This window comes from Labrus bergylta, chromosome 11 (assembly GCF_963930695.1).
Source record: "Labrus bergylta chromosome 11, fLabBer1.1, whole genome shotgun sequence".
Lineage (NCBI taxonomy): Eukaryota > Metazoa > Chordata > Actinopteri > Labriformes > Labridae > Labrus > Labrus bergylta.
In genome coordinates, this window is record NC_089205.1 from 27,654,306 (window position 1) to 27,671,064 (window position 16,759).

The 16,759-nt window shown below is 42.4% G+C and overlaps 1 protein-coding gene across 1 annotated transcript; it reads left to right on the forward strand.

Annotated features, from left to right (window-relative positions):
- Positions 1-643: 643 nt before the first annotated feature.
- LOC110005536 (SPARC-related modular calcium-binding protein 1-like) lies at positions 644-15,534 on the forward strand. The gene is made up of 10 exons (XM_065960730.1): positions 644-873; positions 1,050-1,283; positions 2,273-2,326; positions 2,636-2,683; positions 3,651-3,731; positions 4,391-4,586; positions 5,330-5,403; positions 5,643-5,736; positions 9,013-9,352; positions 13,512-15,534. Exons 1-9 carry the CDS (start codon positions 720-722, stop codon positions 9,332-9,334), a joined length of 1,257 nt encoding a protein of 418 aa, XP_065816802.1. The 5' UTR covers positions 644-719; the 3' UTR covers positions 9,335-9,352; positions 13,512-15,534.
- The last annotated feature ends 1,225 nt before the right edge of the window (positions 15,535-16,759 follow it).

Here is a 16,759-nt window from a genome sequence, read left to right on the forward strand (position 1 = left end):
ACAACATCAACAGCTGATCTTTAGAGTTCTAATCAGCATCAAAACCATCCTGAATATCATCATCATCATCATCAATAGTATCAAGTGCGTAAGTGTTCATAAAGAGCTGGGTCTTTAGTTTTTACTTAAAGGTGCAGAGGGACTCTGCAGATCACATGGAGTTTGGAAGTTCAACAAGTTCGACAGAGGCTAGTTGGAGACTTGGGGCCCTACTGTGAAGGTTTGATCTGACGCCTTTCATTGGCAGAGCGTAGCGGGGGGGGGGGGGAGGAGTGTAGACCTGGATCAGAGAGTTAAAGTAAGGAGCAGACGTTTTTGTTGTTGTTTTGTAAGCGAGCAGCAGAGTTTTAAATCTGATGCGAGCAGTAACTGAGAGCCAGACCAGTGGAGTGACATGTGCTGTTCTGGGTAGGTTGAATACCAGTTGAGCTGATGCGTATTGGATCTGCTGCAGGGGAGTGATGGTGCATAAATAGCAGGATGCAGTATGTATATTGTTTAACTGAGGATCCATTAACATATAACTTTTAAGAAAAAAGGTGTAAACATTGGATGTTTGTGTGTGTGTGTGTGTGTGTGTGTGTGTGTGTGTGTGTGTGTGTGTGTGTGTGTGTGTGTGTGTGTGTGTGTGTGTGTGTGTGTGTGTGTGTGTGTGTGTGTGTGTGTGTGTGTGTGTGTGTGTGTGTGTGTGTTTGCAGCCCTTCCTCATCACAGAGAACATGTGGCCTCGGGGTTGTGTCCTGGACTGCCACAGGGGGCGCCACAGAGCTGTGTGTGGGAGCAACGGCAGGCTGTATAAATCTCTGTGCTCCTTCCAGAGAGCTCAGTGCATCAACACACAGCTCCGCCTCGCTCCACGCACACACTGCTCAGGTACACACACCTGTACTCATGCATCATCACCATCTTGTCATAGAGTCATCATTATTACGTTTCCTGTGTTGTTCTCTACGTTTAGGGACATTTTCATTTTCTTTCAGATGCTGTAAAAAGTAGCTGTCTCTGATATCTTGTAGGGTACTGATGTCTGGACTTCCCTTTCCTTTTAGACTCGGGTCAGACCAAATGCCAGCTGGCCCGGGTCCAGGCTCTGGAGGCCAGCTCCCGCAGCGGCGGCCGTCACGTTAGCCCAGCAGCCGCCATCTTTATTCCAGAGTGCCACCCTGACGGCCACTTCCTGCCTGTTCAGTGTCACAACCAGACCGGGTACTGCTGGTGCTCCACGGCCGACGGCAAGCCTGTGAGCGGGACCTCAGTCCTCCATGTGATCCCCAACTGCACCGGTCAGACATACTCAATATTCATGTTCAGATATTTATTTAAACACATAGATGAGACATTAATATTGATTCTTTGACTGCCTGATGAACTGGAGTTAGAAACACAATCCCTACAGAGAGAGCGCTGTCTAAAATGAAGCTCCTAAATCTTTGAGTTGGAGGGGAACTTGCGAAATCAAATAATATCCATACTTGTTTTTGATTCCGCAGCGACACAAATAGAAGTCTTTGGCGTGCAGAATTGGCGAGATTTTCTTATTTTTAATTACCAAAAGCTGCAGTCAAACCCAGTGGTGTAGTGGTGCCTGAAGAAGTGAATACTCTTCATTTTTCCCCGTCCAGCGGAGGATAAACGACCTCTATTACTAACAATGACATAAGACTTGCATGCTAGCCAATAGGAGACAGAGTAGAGAGAGTCATCCCTTCACCGTGCATTGCCAAGAAATGTGTGCAAGATTTTGTTCCAGGCAGCTTTTGGTCTTAAGATATGTCGTTATTTTAAGCTCTAGTCATTTTTGAAATTCTTTTGATCATTAAGATAACTGAAATTGAATTGCTTTAAAACCAAATTGTGTTTAATAGTTCGGCAAAGACCTGCTAACTGTTTTCAGTGAGTCACTTATCTGTCTGTGCTGCCTCGCAAAAAAATCTCTCTGTATCACAGTAAACCTTTACAGTAAATGTAGAAGTGAGCTGTTAGCAGGATGGGTCATTACTTTCCCTTCTTTATATCACATTTAGTTTGTCTCAGTTTGTCTTTTAACTGAACTGAAAATAAATAAATGTAAAGTAGAGAATCTCAAAGTCATTCATCCAGAGGGAGTCTCACCAGCTCAGTGTGTCTGTCTGGAAAACTGAAACAAATATATGAAGCCAAAGTTTTGTTAAAAACACTTAAATCTGCATGAAGGTGTGTTTTTTTAATGTTGTGTTTGTGTAGTGTGTGTCCTCCAAACAGCTGTTCTGTGTTTATGTGTTATCTCAAACAGATCACTTGACCACGTTAGCTCAGAGCGTGGATGCAGCTTCAGCTCCGATAAAAGGTGACAAAGACATCTGACTCCTCACACTCTCTAAATCTGCCTCTATGCACTCGTTCTTTACATTCACTGAAAAGTGAGTTTCTGCTTTTCTCAGTTTTTCTTCCTTTCTTGCTTTCCTGGCACGGCACAGTTTGTCTCTGAGCCAGACACACCTGCTGAACCTCGAAACATTCTCACACGGCTCCGAATGCCAAGACCTCAAAAAATGTCTCTCCGTTTCATTTTCACTCTTTTCTCCTCTGAGTCTTCACACACTTCACGCTCTCATTGTATTCTCACTCTCACACACTTTTTTCTTTTATGTTCCAGATGACGGCGATGAACCCGAGCCAACTTCAGTTCCCAGAAAGTCTGCAGGTGAACCACTGAACTTTCTCCAGAAAGAATTCTTTGTTGTGCAAATCAAAGTCACAAAACGGTTACCATGACTCCCATGTGCTTTAGTACTTATGCACAGATCTCTGTACCACCACTGAATACAACTCATTTGTTTTAACAGAGATCCATGCTGTAATGAAGCGTCACTGATTTATCAGAGCAGAATAAGTATCTGTGGGTTTATGTCTTCAGTCAGACAGACTTCCTGAACAAGTTATAGATCCATACTAAACATATTCCCTGCTTTAAATGTATCTCACAAGTTTTTATTCTTCATGTTTCTGTACAGTTTAAACCTTATGTATGAACCCCAAACATCCCCCCAAAAAAGAATCTATCGCAGGTATGAGCTGAATATAACTTTTACAGCAGAATCAATCCAAATATTACACCTGGGTTATCTCTAAAATGCCTTCTACTGTGTGCAACTTTCAAAGCAAAACAAAAGCTCTCTTTGGACTCCTCTCCTTCATACCTCATCTCCTCCCTCCCTCCTGCCTACATACTGTTTTCCTCACCTCTCCCCTGTTTCTCCAACAAGTGACTGTGAGACGGAGAGCAGCAGACAAGCTCTGATAAATGTCTGAAAACAAGATTCTGCCACCAATTTCAAGAGACTGTATGTATCTCAGAGTTAATTCAGTGGTTATATGTTTGAGTCTACTGGTTCTTCATTAGTTGAACTCCTGCAGTGTGGGCGGGGTTGTCTACTCCCTCATACGGTGGCAGGGCTGATGATGAGAGAGGGAGGGGTTCACCTGGAAAAAAAACATGTATGAGACATGTTTCAGCGCCTGAGTGACACATAAACAAACTGAAGGAAGCACCGTCCCGTCAGTGTGAACACAGTGTTGATAAACAAACCCAGAGAAGTCATTATTCCAACATATATTTACAAGCTAGAAACTAATGTCTATTTGTTTTCTTTCTTTGTTTTCCCGTGCAGAGCTGACAGCTCCTCCGTTCTGGGTCACCATCCTGATGAACTCTGACTCCAAATCTAACCGCTCGGCCCGACGACCCACAGGTAAGAGAGTCAGGGCACCTGCTGTGTGAGTGAGGGGAAGGACTGATGTGCAAAGTTTGGAGTGCAACTCAAATTGACAAATAATAAACACAAAATTTAATCAGGCAAAAAAATGCTATTTGATATAAGCATGAGATTTGTGTGCCGCCCCGCAGACGAGCCTAACAACTCACCACATCAATGCATCCTCAGGTCCGACCACGAGAGACAGCCAAGCAGTGACAACGCCAACAACACCCGCCCACCACACAGCCCCCATTAGACAATGCAAATATTTTGTTAAAGTGTTCTGAGATGTTGTTGTTTTGTCTTGGTAAATTAATAAAAATAATATATATGGGGGCGCTGGGGGGGAGTGGTTAGTGTGCACGCCCCATGTGTAGAGGCTGTGGTCCTCCAAGCGGGCGGCCTGGGTTCAAATCCCACCTGTGGCACCTTTCCTGCATGTCATTCCCTCGTCTCTCTCTCCCTGATTTCCAGCTCTATCCACTGTCCTATCTCTCCGTTAAAGACACAAAAAATAAATCTTCAAAAAAGATATTTAAATGATAATAATATATAATATAATAATATAAATGTTTCTTAGTGAAGTCATAGTAAGTGCTCTGTGTGTGTGTGTGTGTGTGTGTGTGTGTGTGTTTGTGTTTGAACATGTGCAGACAGTCCTCAGACGTGTGAGCGCGAGCGGGAGGCGTTGCTCTCTCAGGTGCGTTCAGTCTGGCAGGACGAAGAGCGCTTCATCCCAGAATGCACTGCAGACGGACGCTACAGCCCGGCGCAGTGTCATGCAGCCACAGGCTACTGCTGGTGTGTGAGGGTGGACAGCGGCAGGCCGCTGCCGGGAACCTCTGCAAGGTCATCAATCAACCAATCAATTACTTTCCTTTTCTCCTTTCCTCACAATCTGTCATCTTGTGATTCTTTGATTTCTTTCTCCTTCCTTGATTCCCTTCACTCTCCTCATTAGATCACAGAGGTTTTTAAAGGCACAGATACTATAGACGCACAGAGGCATTTCATCCTGATCATCCAATTTTACACCAATTACTATCCCACGTTCCCGAGTGGTTTCCCTTTGAGGAAACACAGAGAACAAATCAGAGTAAATTGCGGTCGGCCGGTTTTTGTTCTCAGGAGGTTTTTTTTTTTTTTTTTTTTTTATCAGCGAGTCGATGCTCAGCTGAACAAACTCCTGAGAGGAAACTGTTGGATGTTTTCATGTGAAGGATTTCTGTGCTCCACTGGTGTGAGGAGAAGTCCCCCAGGCCAAATCATGTTTTTTTATCTTCACTGCTGACAGGCGGTGTAAACGCCAGCTCGGGTTGTAGTTAATTAGAAAGTGTTTGATTTCATTATTTATCAGGAGAGCAACTCTTTTAGTTGGCAGTTTTTAATATTTATCTTTTGAACGGGGTTTAGAAGAGTCTTTTAATAACACAATACAAGATCATTTGAGATACAGTGTTTAATTTTACAGTATTTTATTTTCTTGATGTGTTTTTACTTTGATTAACTTCAGCAGCTGGCCTTTCATAAAATAAAGATTTAAAAGCTGTGATGCATGTTTGAGATTTAAAGTTTAACTCTTCTTTTTGCAGGAATCGTATCCCAGACTGCACTGGGGCAGAGGAGACTTCAACAGAAAGGAGGATCAGGGAGAAACCTCTGCCAGGTAAATATGAGTTTCTTTTCTAGAAACTGAATGATCAGAAATTTGGTTAAAAAAAAAACCTCATGAATGTTTGTTTACTGAGATAGGTAGATGGATAAAATGAAGGATTTAATGGAGGTTATGAAGACTGGGCTGCACACATCAAACAGGAGGGAGGTCACTCTCTCACTGCAGGGTCTGACTGCCGCCTTATGGAGCGACCTATCGCTATGGTTACAGTCTCTTCTTTGCTCCTGCAGGATGTCCTGGAGCTCGTAAGAAGCAGTTCCTGCAGAGTCTGGTCAGAGCTCTGCAGCTGGAAGCAGTGCATGCTGGAAGTCTGAGTCCAAACAGGTCAGTTCTTGCCCCCCCCCCCCCGTTTACAATCAACTGATTAAACTATTCAGAGTTTATTAATGAGGAATTTCTGCATGAGAAAAGAAAAAGACCTCAGACACAACGACGGTTTGCATTTAATTAGTGACTGCTCGTGATGTGATGATTGGTTTTATCCACACAGCAGCTGTTTGATGAGTGAATGCATGACCTAGGGGTTTCTCCCTGTACATGTGCCATCGTCATAGGACATGTCATACTGTAAAAAACAGTAAGGCACATCAAACCTTAAATCTACTAGCACAACATCCCAGAAGCCAACAGGCTTAAAGGCTTTATATGTGATGTTTTGATCCAGCAGATGTCGCCCTTGAGCACCAGCATGAAACCAAAACAACTGGCGCTGCATTGTTGTGTTAGCATGCTAATGCTAGCGATCTTTATTATGCTGGTATCTTCACACTGCATGTAAATTTACCTGAAATGAGCGTGATCTAGAAACACAGTTAAGCAGTGAGTACAGTATGTTATTCTTCTTTTCTCTAGTCCCTCAATTAAACAACTTTTATACGTGAGGGGAGGAGTCAGCCGGCCGTCCGGGCGATGTAAACAAAGTGAAGATAGGACTCTGAAAACTCTGAAAACATCACAGACAGTGGGACTCGGGTGTTACACCCATTGTAGACAGTCATGACTCACAGAGTTATTTTCAGAGGATAGACTTGATTTCTATTTAAGTGTGAAAAATCACATAGAAAGCCTTTAATGACACAAGCCATGTTAAATCTCCTTATTAAATCTACCTTGCTTAGTCTGCAACCTGCCACCCGTCTATGGATGCAGAACCGTCCTCATGTTTGCTTCAGCCTCTAAGGAGCTGCTCAGACAGCCAAATGAAAACCAATTTCACGCTTCAGTGAACGCCGAGCTGATCCAGAATCAGACAAACTAATGGAAACTGTCAAAAACCTGAGCAGACCGACTCCGTCTGTTTCTCTGCCAATCAGTGATTCAAATCTGAAGTATTTACCTCCTTCCCTCCATCTGTTACTCTCTCATTTCAACATGCAGGTTTTTCAGGTCTCTGCTTCGTCTTCACATCTTCTTCCTCTTCTCCCTCTTCTCATTTGATGTAATCTGTGTCTCCTCCTCTTTTTTGTGCATTTATCTCACTTTCCCGCCCTCTCAACAACTCCCAACATATTCAGCAGACTTGTTATTCCGAGAAAACCACTGCAACATCTCTCTCTAACACACACACACACACACACACACACACACACACACACACACACACACACACACACACACACACACACACACACACACACACACACACGGCGTACAGGTTTAACATCCATCATCGTCTTGCTGTTCGATCAGCTCCAGGTTTGTTTGTGATTTTGCTCTGATAAAGAAACTTGAAGTCGATAAGGAATCCCGGAGCCTCCTCGGTAATTCAGTTTTTCCGCACGCTGTCATGTCCTCCTGCAGTTTGATATTTATTGAGCTGTGTGGGAATAGAGGTGTTGATGCATTTAGTGAAGGTGTGAAACACTCAGAAAGACTTTATCAGGAGTAACAGAGAAGTGATGACAGCGTGTCCTGTCGACGTCAGCGCTCTGCTGTAAACATTATTCTCACTGAAGCTGCTGACATAAAATACTGACGTTCAGGTTTGATCAAGTCTGTGAAAGATCCACAGAGGTTATAAAACTTTTCAATACAAGTACTTGTGCTTTAACTTGACTAGAAGTTAGTACATGCTGTGTTCCAGCTTTTAAAAAAAGAGTATTAATGACTTTTACTCGATTTCAAACTTCCTTTAAATATTTTAGATTTAACATTTTCAGGACTACTAAGAAGGGAATCTTGGTAGTAATATATCGCAGCCTATTATCATAAAGCAATAAATCTTTTTTATATTTAGTTTCATCGTCACATACATCACATCAATTCCCCCCGTCAGCACTCATCTCTTGAAAATAAAGCTGTGGTCGATTTTCTTTGAAGATTTCTACACTTGAAAAGTTCCTTAAAGAATATTACTCAAATTAGTTGACCATTCAAGATTAGTTTAGTCAGTGATTTATTCAACCACACCAGATGTAAACAGAGGTAGAAACAGTTTGTAGTGTTTGATTCATTTCTGTTACACTGGAGCTTTCTCGTTCTAAGGTAAATACCCCCTGGTGTAGAAAATTGAAGCCCTCCAATTCACATTCACAACCCATATAAAACCCACTATCTATAAATAAACATGTTTACATCTGGTCACACGAAAAGATTTAACTCTGAATAGTTCATGTCTTTAGCAGCAACAAACCTTAGGGGGGGTTGAAATCCTTTATAACTCAAACTTTTTTGATTTTATGAAGGATTGGAGTTCAGGGCATGACTGATATGACAGCAAGCAGGAAACACTTTTGTAGCTGTTGTTTCTGTTTGTGACAGTAGGAGGCTTCAGGGCTCGAAGGGCCTGAGATAGCATCTCCAGAATCACTTGAAAAGTCTGCTTCAGTAACGAATGGATGACCTCACTGAGACTACGTCCATGTTTTTTTACAGTCTGTTTGATTCCTGATAAAAGCATCTGTTTAAACATTTCAAAACATTCCTGCAACTTAATATATCTCTGCACTTTTGATCTGTTTCCTCAATATCATACAATTGTTTTTTGTTTTTTTACAAAATAAAACCAAAGTCTATTTCTATCTATTCACAACTTCAGAAGGTCAACACTTTTTTATTTTTTATATTCAGGTCTAATTACAGATTTTCTTCCCTCAACTGTTTATAGCTTCTTGTTTAAATGTCTCATACATTTTTATCCCTGCACGGGTTATGTACATTTCTTGTATAAATCTATTTTTAATTGCACAGTTTAAGTTTGATTCATCTAGAGGTATTCTTTAAATCTTTTTTCAGGTTAATATATATGTATGTGAGGGGGGCGTCTGTTTTATGGTTAATTTGTAACAAATGTTTCATGTCATGTCTTTGTAACCTGCTACTGGATGATTTGAATTTCCCTCGGGATCAATAAAGTATCTATCTATCTATCTATCTATCTATCTATCTATCTATCTATCTATCTATCTATCCATCTATCTATCTATCTATCTATCTATCTATCTATCATCTATCTATCTATCTATATATCATCTATCTATCTATCTATCTATCTATCTATCTATCTATCTATCTATCTATCTATCTATCTATCTATCATCCATCTATCTCTCTATCTATCTCTAAACACCCAAATCTCTTCCTCTCGTCTCTTTCCAACAGAGCCTCAAACAGCTCTTCATCCTTCAACACTCCCGTCGCTACCACTCCCTCCTCCTCCTCCTGGACTCAGGACATTGTGTCTCCTGCTGCTCCGGGGACAGGACAGTACTCCAGACCAGAGGAGGCCCTGCGGTGGCATTTCAGTCATCTGGATCTGGACTCCAGCGGGGTGCTGAGTGAACGCGAGGCTCGACCTCTCCGTCAGTTCCTGCGACGAAGGCTGAAGCCGCGACGGTGCGCCAAGAAGTTCTCTCAGTACTGCGACCGAGACGGAGACCGAGGCCTGACGCTGGAGGAGCTGAGGGTCTGCCTGAGCCTCTGAGGGGGGGGTCAGAACCAGGTGGGTTTGATTTGATCCACTTCAAGAAACATGAGACTTTTCAATCCTCGTGTTTTTACATCTTAAATCAGGCTGCTTTCAAAGTCCATCAACCCACAGAATTAGATTTGTTCTGTGTCTGTGATAGACAGGGGACATGATACATCACTGTGTCTATCATGCAGCTACACACACACACACACACACACACACACACACACACACACACACACACACACACACACACACACACAGGTTGAGCTTAAAGCGTCTTTTTCTCCTCTCTGGCTTGTTGCTCCTGTTTGTCGAGAGAGAGAGAGAGAGAGAGAGAGAGAGAGAGAGAGAGAGAGAGAGAGAGAGAGAGTAGAGCGTTTCTGACCAGCTGCCAGACAAATTACACACACCGGTGTATCTGTGTGCGTGTGTGTGTGTGTGTGTGTGTGTGTGTGTGTGTGTGTGTGTGTGTGTGTGTGTGTGTGTGTGTGTGTGTGTGTCTTTCTTCATGAAATCAAAACAGACGAGGGCAGCGGTTAAATGGGCCGCTTGTCAGTGAGCGATCAGTCACAGCTCAGCCGTGACACACACTCACTAATCAGGCAGCCACAGACGGCATGACAGCTACAGGACTCTGTGTGTGTGTGTGTGTGTGTGTGTGTGTGTGTAAGCAGCAGGGCAGTCAGCATGTTATTATGACTGTGTCATTCGTTTAACCCGCCTCATACAAAGAGTCTGCTTCTATTTGAATATTAGCGTCATGTAAAGAGCTCACAGTGCCTCTCTGTAAAGATCAAATCCACCTTCATGGAAAAAGTGCAGTATACAGTAAGTGGTACATACTATGTGCTGTATAGTATGTGGCATAGTATGTTGTCCCCGAAGGGCGATTGGTTTTGCGGCAAGACAGAAAAAGGGCAACAGAACAAGACAGAAAAAAAACAAAAAGGACAAAAGTACACATGGTGAAAAAGCAGAATGCAAAATGCAAGAGGCACTAGATACAGCAGAGAAACAACCAAGATCATTGACTGAGGCTCACAGCAGCTTTCATCAACATAAAGTGCAGAGTCCACATGAAATATAAGCAGCTCACTGTTAAGTATACATCAGGGATAAGATTCAAAAGAGCATCTTTACAAGACAAGTCAGATACATATCATACAAAACCACAATAAGATCAGCCTATATGAAAGAGTAGGCTTGGCGTCTGGTTTGCATTAAATCCTTCATGTTCATATAAATTCATCATCAGACTGAATCATCCACACTGCAACTCCATTCCTTTAGTGATAAACTCACAGAAAGCATCTCATATTTTCAGTATTTAAAATCATGATTGAGGTCACACTTCAATCCTCCAGAGTAACCTTTGATCATAATCTATCAGCATGAAATATCAATACAACGGACGATTCATGTTACTATTTACTTTGAACAGTTTCACTGATTTCACTGCTGATCCAACTCTTTAAAGGCTTTATAAATGATTTTTTGATCCAGCAGATGTCGCCCTTGAGCACCAGCATGAAACCAAAACAACTCCCGCTGCATTGTTGTGTTAGCATGCTAATGCTAGTGATCTTTATTATGCTGGTATCTTCACACTGCATGTAAATTTACCTGAAATGAGCGTGATCTAGAAACACAGTTAAGCAGTGAGTACAGTATGTTATTCTTCTTTTCTCTAGTCCCTCAATTAAACAACTTTTATACACGAGGGGAGGAGTCAGCTGGCCGTCCAGGCGATGTAAACAAACTGAAGATAGGACTCTGAAAACTCTGAAAACATCACAGACAGTGGGACTCGGGTGTTACACCCATTGTAGACAGTCATGACTCACAGAGTTATTTTCAGAGGAGATACTTGATTTATATTATATTTAAGTGTGAAAAATCACATATAAAGACTTTAACAAGAAATACTTTACAGACCACACTGAGTGTTTGTGAGTTTTCATATGGTGGAGTCAGACTGTTGACCTCTACGAGTGAAATCCTGGTAGTTTAAGTAATGAAGAATGAGGACAGTTCACGTTCATTAAAAGGACGTCAGGCTGATATTAAAGGTGACACTAAAGACCTCTGGGAAGGTATTCCTTCAGTTAAAGGTCCAGTGTGTAATATAAAGGAGATCTATAGGCAAAGTAATGCAATTTAATATTCATGTGATGGTTAAAGTGCTCATTAATGTAAAGTTAGCTGGGCAAGAAATCACCAGCATATATCTGTTTTAGCTTTTTTATTACCCAAGAATCAATTCTTCATACCTATAGGAGGAGCAGGTCCAGCATGTTGAAGCCTCACACTAATAAAAGCTGGTTTAGAGGCGGCCCACTGAGGTTTGTGCTAGATTTGGGGCTGGAGGGGGATTTCTTACCGATTAACTTCTTCAAACTTTTCCTTTTAGATTTTATTTGTCAAACTTGTATCTTTTTTCCCCGCATCTCTTTATTTCCATGATGTCTATATTATCAAGCACCTTTAGGTAAACATGTAGAAGAACAGTAGACAGCACACTGTCCATGTCCATACTTGTCCACTCCCACTCCCACCCCAATAAAACAACAAGTATCATTTAAGGTCACATATTATATAAAATCCTCTTCATCATGTTTCTCTAACTCTAATATGTGTCTTTAGTCCGTCTACAAACCCCCCAATGATGAGAAAACTCCATCCTCTCCGTCTTTTGCCTGCTCCACTTTTCAGAAAATGTGTGCTCAAACAGGCCGTTTGGAGATTTTCCCTTCATGACATCACAAAGGGCAGTAGCCCCTCCCCCAGGTGGGTGACACTCCCACAGCTAGGTGTTTGTTCTGCCCTCTGAGTCTGCCTTCTCACCGTACACAATAGGACATGGAGCGAGAAAGACCGAGTACACCCAAAGCCCTTCCAGAGAGGGGGCATGGTCAAACACAGCTCATTTACATATTTAAAGTTACAGACACAGAAACAGCCTGTTCTGAGCAGGGCTGAAATAGAGGGGTTTATAGACATGATCAAATACAGGATCAGAGTGGATTTAGAACAAGAAACTTCACACACATGTTTTGAGGAGCTCTGAGACTTATTTACACTGAAGAGGAGGAGAATATGTCACCTTCAAAGTTTCAGTTCATGAAAACATTCTTGCACAAACACAAACCTGCATATTTTATATAAACTAAAACACAAAACACCAGAAACAAAAACAGAAACAGAGTTATGAAAAACAGTAACATAGTAAGTGTGTATGATAATTCATGGTATATAAATCTTTAGATAAAAGCTTGTGGTCTTCACCTTTCCAAGTCTGTTAGTGAATACTCCCGGAGAATCTTTTAAAGGAGGAACATAACAGGACCAAAGGTCTCAAAACATTTGTCCTCAGTTGTTTTTTTTCGAAAATGTAACAATACTGAAGGTTGGTGTAGAATCATCTTGAAGGTTTGGTGTGGGGGGGCTTGTATGTTTGAGATGAAGAACAATCTGTGGTGTTTGAATCTGATACAGTGATTATCCAGATGTTTATTCAGGATCATCTCTAAACGTGATCATCTCAGGAACCGCCTGAAAGTTACTTCTGATTCTGGATATTGAAAGAATATTTTGAGGCCTTGAAAATGTTAAACTTTCATTGTTCATGATTGGCATAGAGTCTGCATTCTAACTATTGCAGACAGATCCCGATGCATCGCTGCAGAGGACTGGAGGCAGCTCTGCACGTGTAGTGCTGATAAAGACTGCTCATGTTCTGAGTACACCTCCGCCTGTCAGACTAATGTTTACATAGCTTTGCTTTTTCATCGAGCGTCCACAGAGTTTATAATGTTCAGAGTTAGAGTGAGGAGAGGGGGAAGAGATAAGACTGAGAGGGAAATATAAACATGGAAGGTGTGTGAGAGGAGGAGCAGAGAGAGAGAGACGAGCTGAAGGTGGGAGATAGAGAGAGGACATGAGGGGGGACGAGGGGAATTCACATGTTAAGGAAAAGGGCGAGAGAGAGAGAGAGAGAGAGAGAGAGAGAGAGCGAGGGAGGTTGTGACATTAAACGAACATGTGTCAGGGAGAGATAGCAGTGACCTCCTGCTGCAGACACCCAGATGTTCACAGAGAGGAGAGAGATTCAGCAGAGCTCAAAACATTTTTTTTTCTTCTGTTTTTATTTTTTCTTAATCTTTTCTCCCTCTCTCTTCTCACCCAGAAAGCGACAAGACAAATCACCTGGTGACCGGGGTCAGCTCTTTCTCCTCCACATCACTGTCACCTCTCGAGAGTCTGATTACTCATCCGTTAAATCACAGACTGTTCACCGCTCACCAAACACCTCTCGATAGCTCACACTGGTCAGAAGACAGAACCCCTCTTTTTTTCTAACGTCTTCTTCGGTGCAGTTTTTTTTTTTTTTGCATCCTGCCTGTCACCTTTCCTGCCCTCTTGTCTCCTCTGTCCTTTTGTTCCTTCCTTCAGTGTCTACTCTCCTATGTTTCCATAACTTTCTCTTTTTCCTCCTCTTCCTGTCCTTTATCTCTCTCCCTCACTTTTGTTGAATCCCGCCTCAGTTTTTCTTTTTTGTGCCGATTTTTCATATTCTGATAATATATTGATGTAACATATTTTGAGAAACATTTAATGAATGTTAAGTCACTTTTTTGTACTTCGTATTTTTGTGCACAATCCGTCTGCGGCACGCAACTTGTTGCTGATGAACGATTGAATGTTTGTAAAGAGATTTCAATAAAACGACCTCACACACAGCGTGCATATTGTCCGACAGTAATAGTCTAGTGTGTAGAGTTAAAGCCGCGTCGTCATCTCTCATTGGTCTGACAGGACGGTCGCTTGTTGCCACAGCAACAGCTTCCCTATCTGCTGCTTCACAACAAAACAAATAATGAGATCAACAGGAAACAATAACGGCCACAGAAGGTCTCATAACAGCAACATCAACTTTATTTCCCACGATGCATTAGCTCCCTCCCAGGTTCATCACTGTGGTTTAATCTGATCAGACAAGACATTAACAAGGCGTCCTATCAGCACTGTGTCCAGTGTGATTTTTCTTCTTCTGTGGTGTCTGAACTGAGCCTGAGGGCACGTGTGACAACGTGTTAGTGTCTATTTATTGTCATCAGCTCCTAAGAAAACCACCATGAAGCTCCAATAACACCCTGAGGACGATGTTAAGACACAAGAGTTTAGTCTCAGTGACGACCGTCTGCTTATCGCCCTCTGAAGGACAATCTGCAGAGGTCAAAGGGCACAGCGGACGTTCTCAGTGACCCTAAAAAAAAACAGCAAAAGAATAGACCACATCTGTGTGAGATGCAGCTTCCTCTCTTCATCTCAAAGTGACTTCAAACAACACGTGGTGAACAAAACAGATAAGTGAACATCTGTGAAGTAAACGCTCATATAGAGAAGTTTGTGTCTTCATTTATCAGTTGATGTTTCCACTGACACACCTGTACTCAACACCTATCAAACTGAAGGCAGTATCAGCCTCTCTGCTGTCTTCAGGTTAAAGAGGAGGCTGTAAGGGGTGTGATGTGATATATCTGTGACCAGCAGATGGCGCTGTCGCTCTGAGGCAGCAGTGATGGAGGCTCCTGCACACACACACACACACACACACACACACACACACACACAGTGCATTGCTCCCCAGACACACCCTGATAGTCCCAGCCTCTGCTGAACAGACGGTAAACATTGCATGATGATAGATTTCATTAACACACAGCTATAGATTTTATGATAACTCCAGATGCTCATGAGATGGAGGGGGCGGAGTTAGAGCCCCGAGAAGAGGAGGGGGATAAGTATGGATTGTGTAAATTATATGAAATATAGATGAGCCGAGGCATTTAAATGTATACGTTTGTAATGGTTACTGGGACGATGCTGCTGTATGTGTGTGTGTGTGTGTGTGTGTGTGTGTGTGTGTGTGTGTGTGTGTGTGTGTGTGTGTGTGTGTGTGTGTGTGTGTGTGAGAGAATGTGTGCGTCTGTTTGTGTGTGTGAGTGTGAATGTGTGTGTGTGTCCCAGGGTGACACACTGAGAGTGAAGTGCTTTACTGAGCTCATGACTAACAACAAAGAAAAGGCTGCAGGTCACAAGGCATCAATCTGCCAAGGATTTCAGACCAGGAAAACACACACACACACACACACACACACACACACACACACACACACACACACACACACACACACACACACACACACGCGGTAGAGTTTCCCCAGGACATTTGCATGCTGGGATTAATCTATAATTCATCCAGTGAATCCATACCTGCCATTTTCTCCTCGCTGTTTCTTGTGATCACGAGGCCACACGTCCAGATGGAAACAGTAAAAGATTTATCATAAAAACGTGCTGACTGCAGGAGAATGTAACACACACACACACACACACACACACACACACACACACACACGCACACACACACAGGCAGGTGCAGACTAATACAGGTTTAATACATGTTTATCAAGGTTGAACACGTCACATGATTCTGATTTTATAGAGGTAAAAAAAAACATGAAGACCGACTCTTTAAAGAAATATTTTGCAATTTACAAAGTATGGCAGCCTCATTAGCATATTGTGGGAGCTGATGTGATTGGATTGTATTCTGTGCAATAAATAAAAGTTCTTCGATACATGTGATAATATATATTATTGAAATCGCATTCCTGTTTTGTTTGATTGTTTTGTGGCTCTTGCTTATGTCATATTTTGTGCAGGTTGACTATTTTTTTGTTTGCATCTAATTTTTATTTGTCAGACTTGACTCTGACCGGCACCCCAAATTAAAACCTTTTCAAACCCGCTACAAGGTTATAGCGTCATCACGGGGTCGACTGAGGCGGTGGTGGAGGGGCTCAGTGAGATATCTGTTCATGGGGCCCAGAAGTCCTGTAGATGCCCCTGATTCTGAAGTCAAATTAAAATGACCAAAAAAACTTGGTTCTAAAGTTCACACAGTCATCGACCTCCGCTGCGTTCTGCCTCTCTGCAGCGCCGCTGAAAATGAAAGTGTTTGTGGTCAGTTCTGGCTCCGTTTTGCGGCCGCAGTGATTAATTAGCAGTTTGTCCGTTTTGAGAAAGTGCAGCCGTTACATCCCCGTCAGCAGGATGGAGGATTCAGTAATTGTAATGAAATCGATGTGGACTCAAAACGTGGAGGAACCATAAAGTGCCCGGGCATCCTGAGGAAAAGCTACACGCTCATATTTGTGGGGATAATTGGCTTCCTCCGTGCTGCGGTGTTCTTTGACCTTGGAAACGGATCCCTGGGGAAATATAAGGGCTCGGGATGTAGAGGGAAGCGTTGTAATAAGACCACAGAGTTATGTTCAACACACATCAGTGATTGTTTGATACGAGGAGTGTTACATGAAAGGTTCAGGGTCAGATTCATACTTACAGTACATCTCTGTTTAAAGGCCC

Bases quoted from the DNA above. Each gene is read 5' to 3' on its own strand.
- LOC110005536 (XM_065960730.1), top strand. From the start codon at position 720: ATGTGGCCTCGGGGTTGTGTCCTGGACTGCCACAGGGGGCGCCACAGA. The intron at 2,327-2,635 runs GTGACAAAGACA...TTTATGTTCCAG, and splicing joins AGCTTCAGCTCCGATAAAAG to ATGACGGCGATGAACCCGAG. The intron at 2,684-3,650 runs GTGAACCACTGA...TTTCCCGTGCAG, and splicing joins AGTTCCCAGAAAGTCTGCAG to AGCTGACAGCTCCTCCGTTC.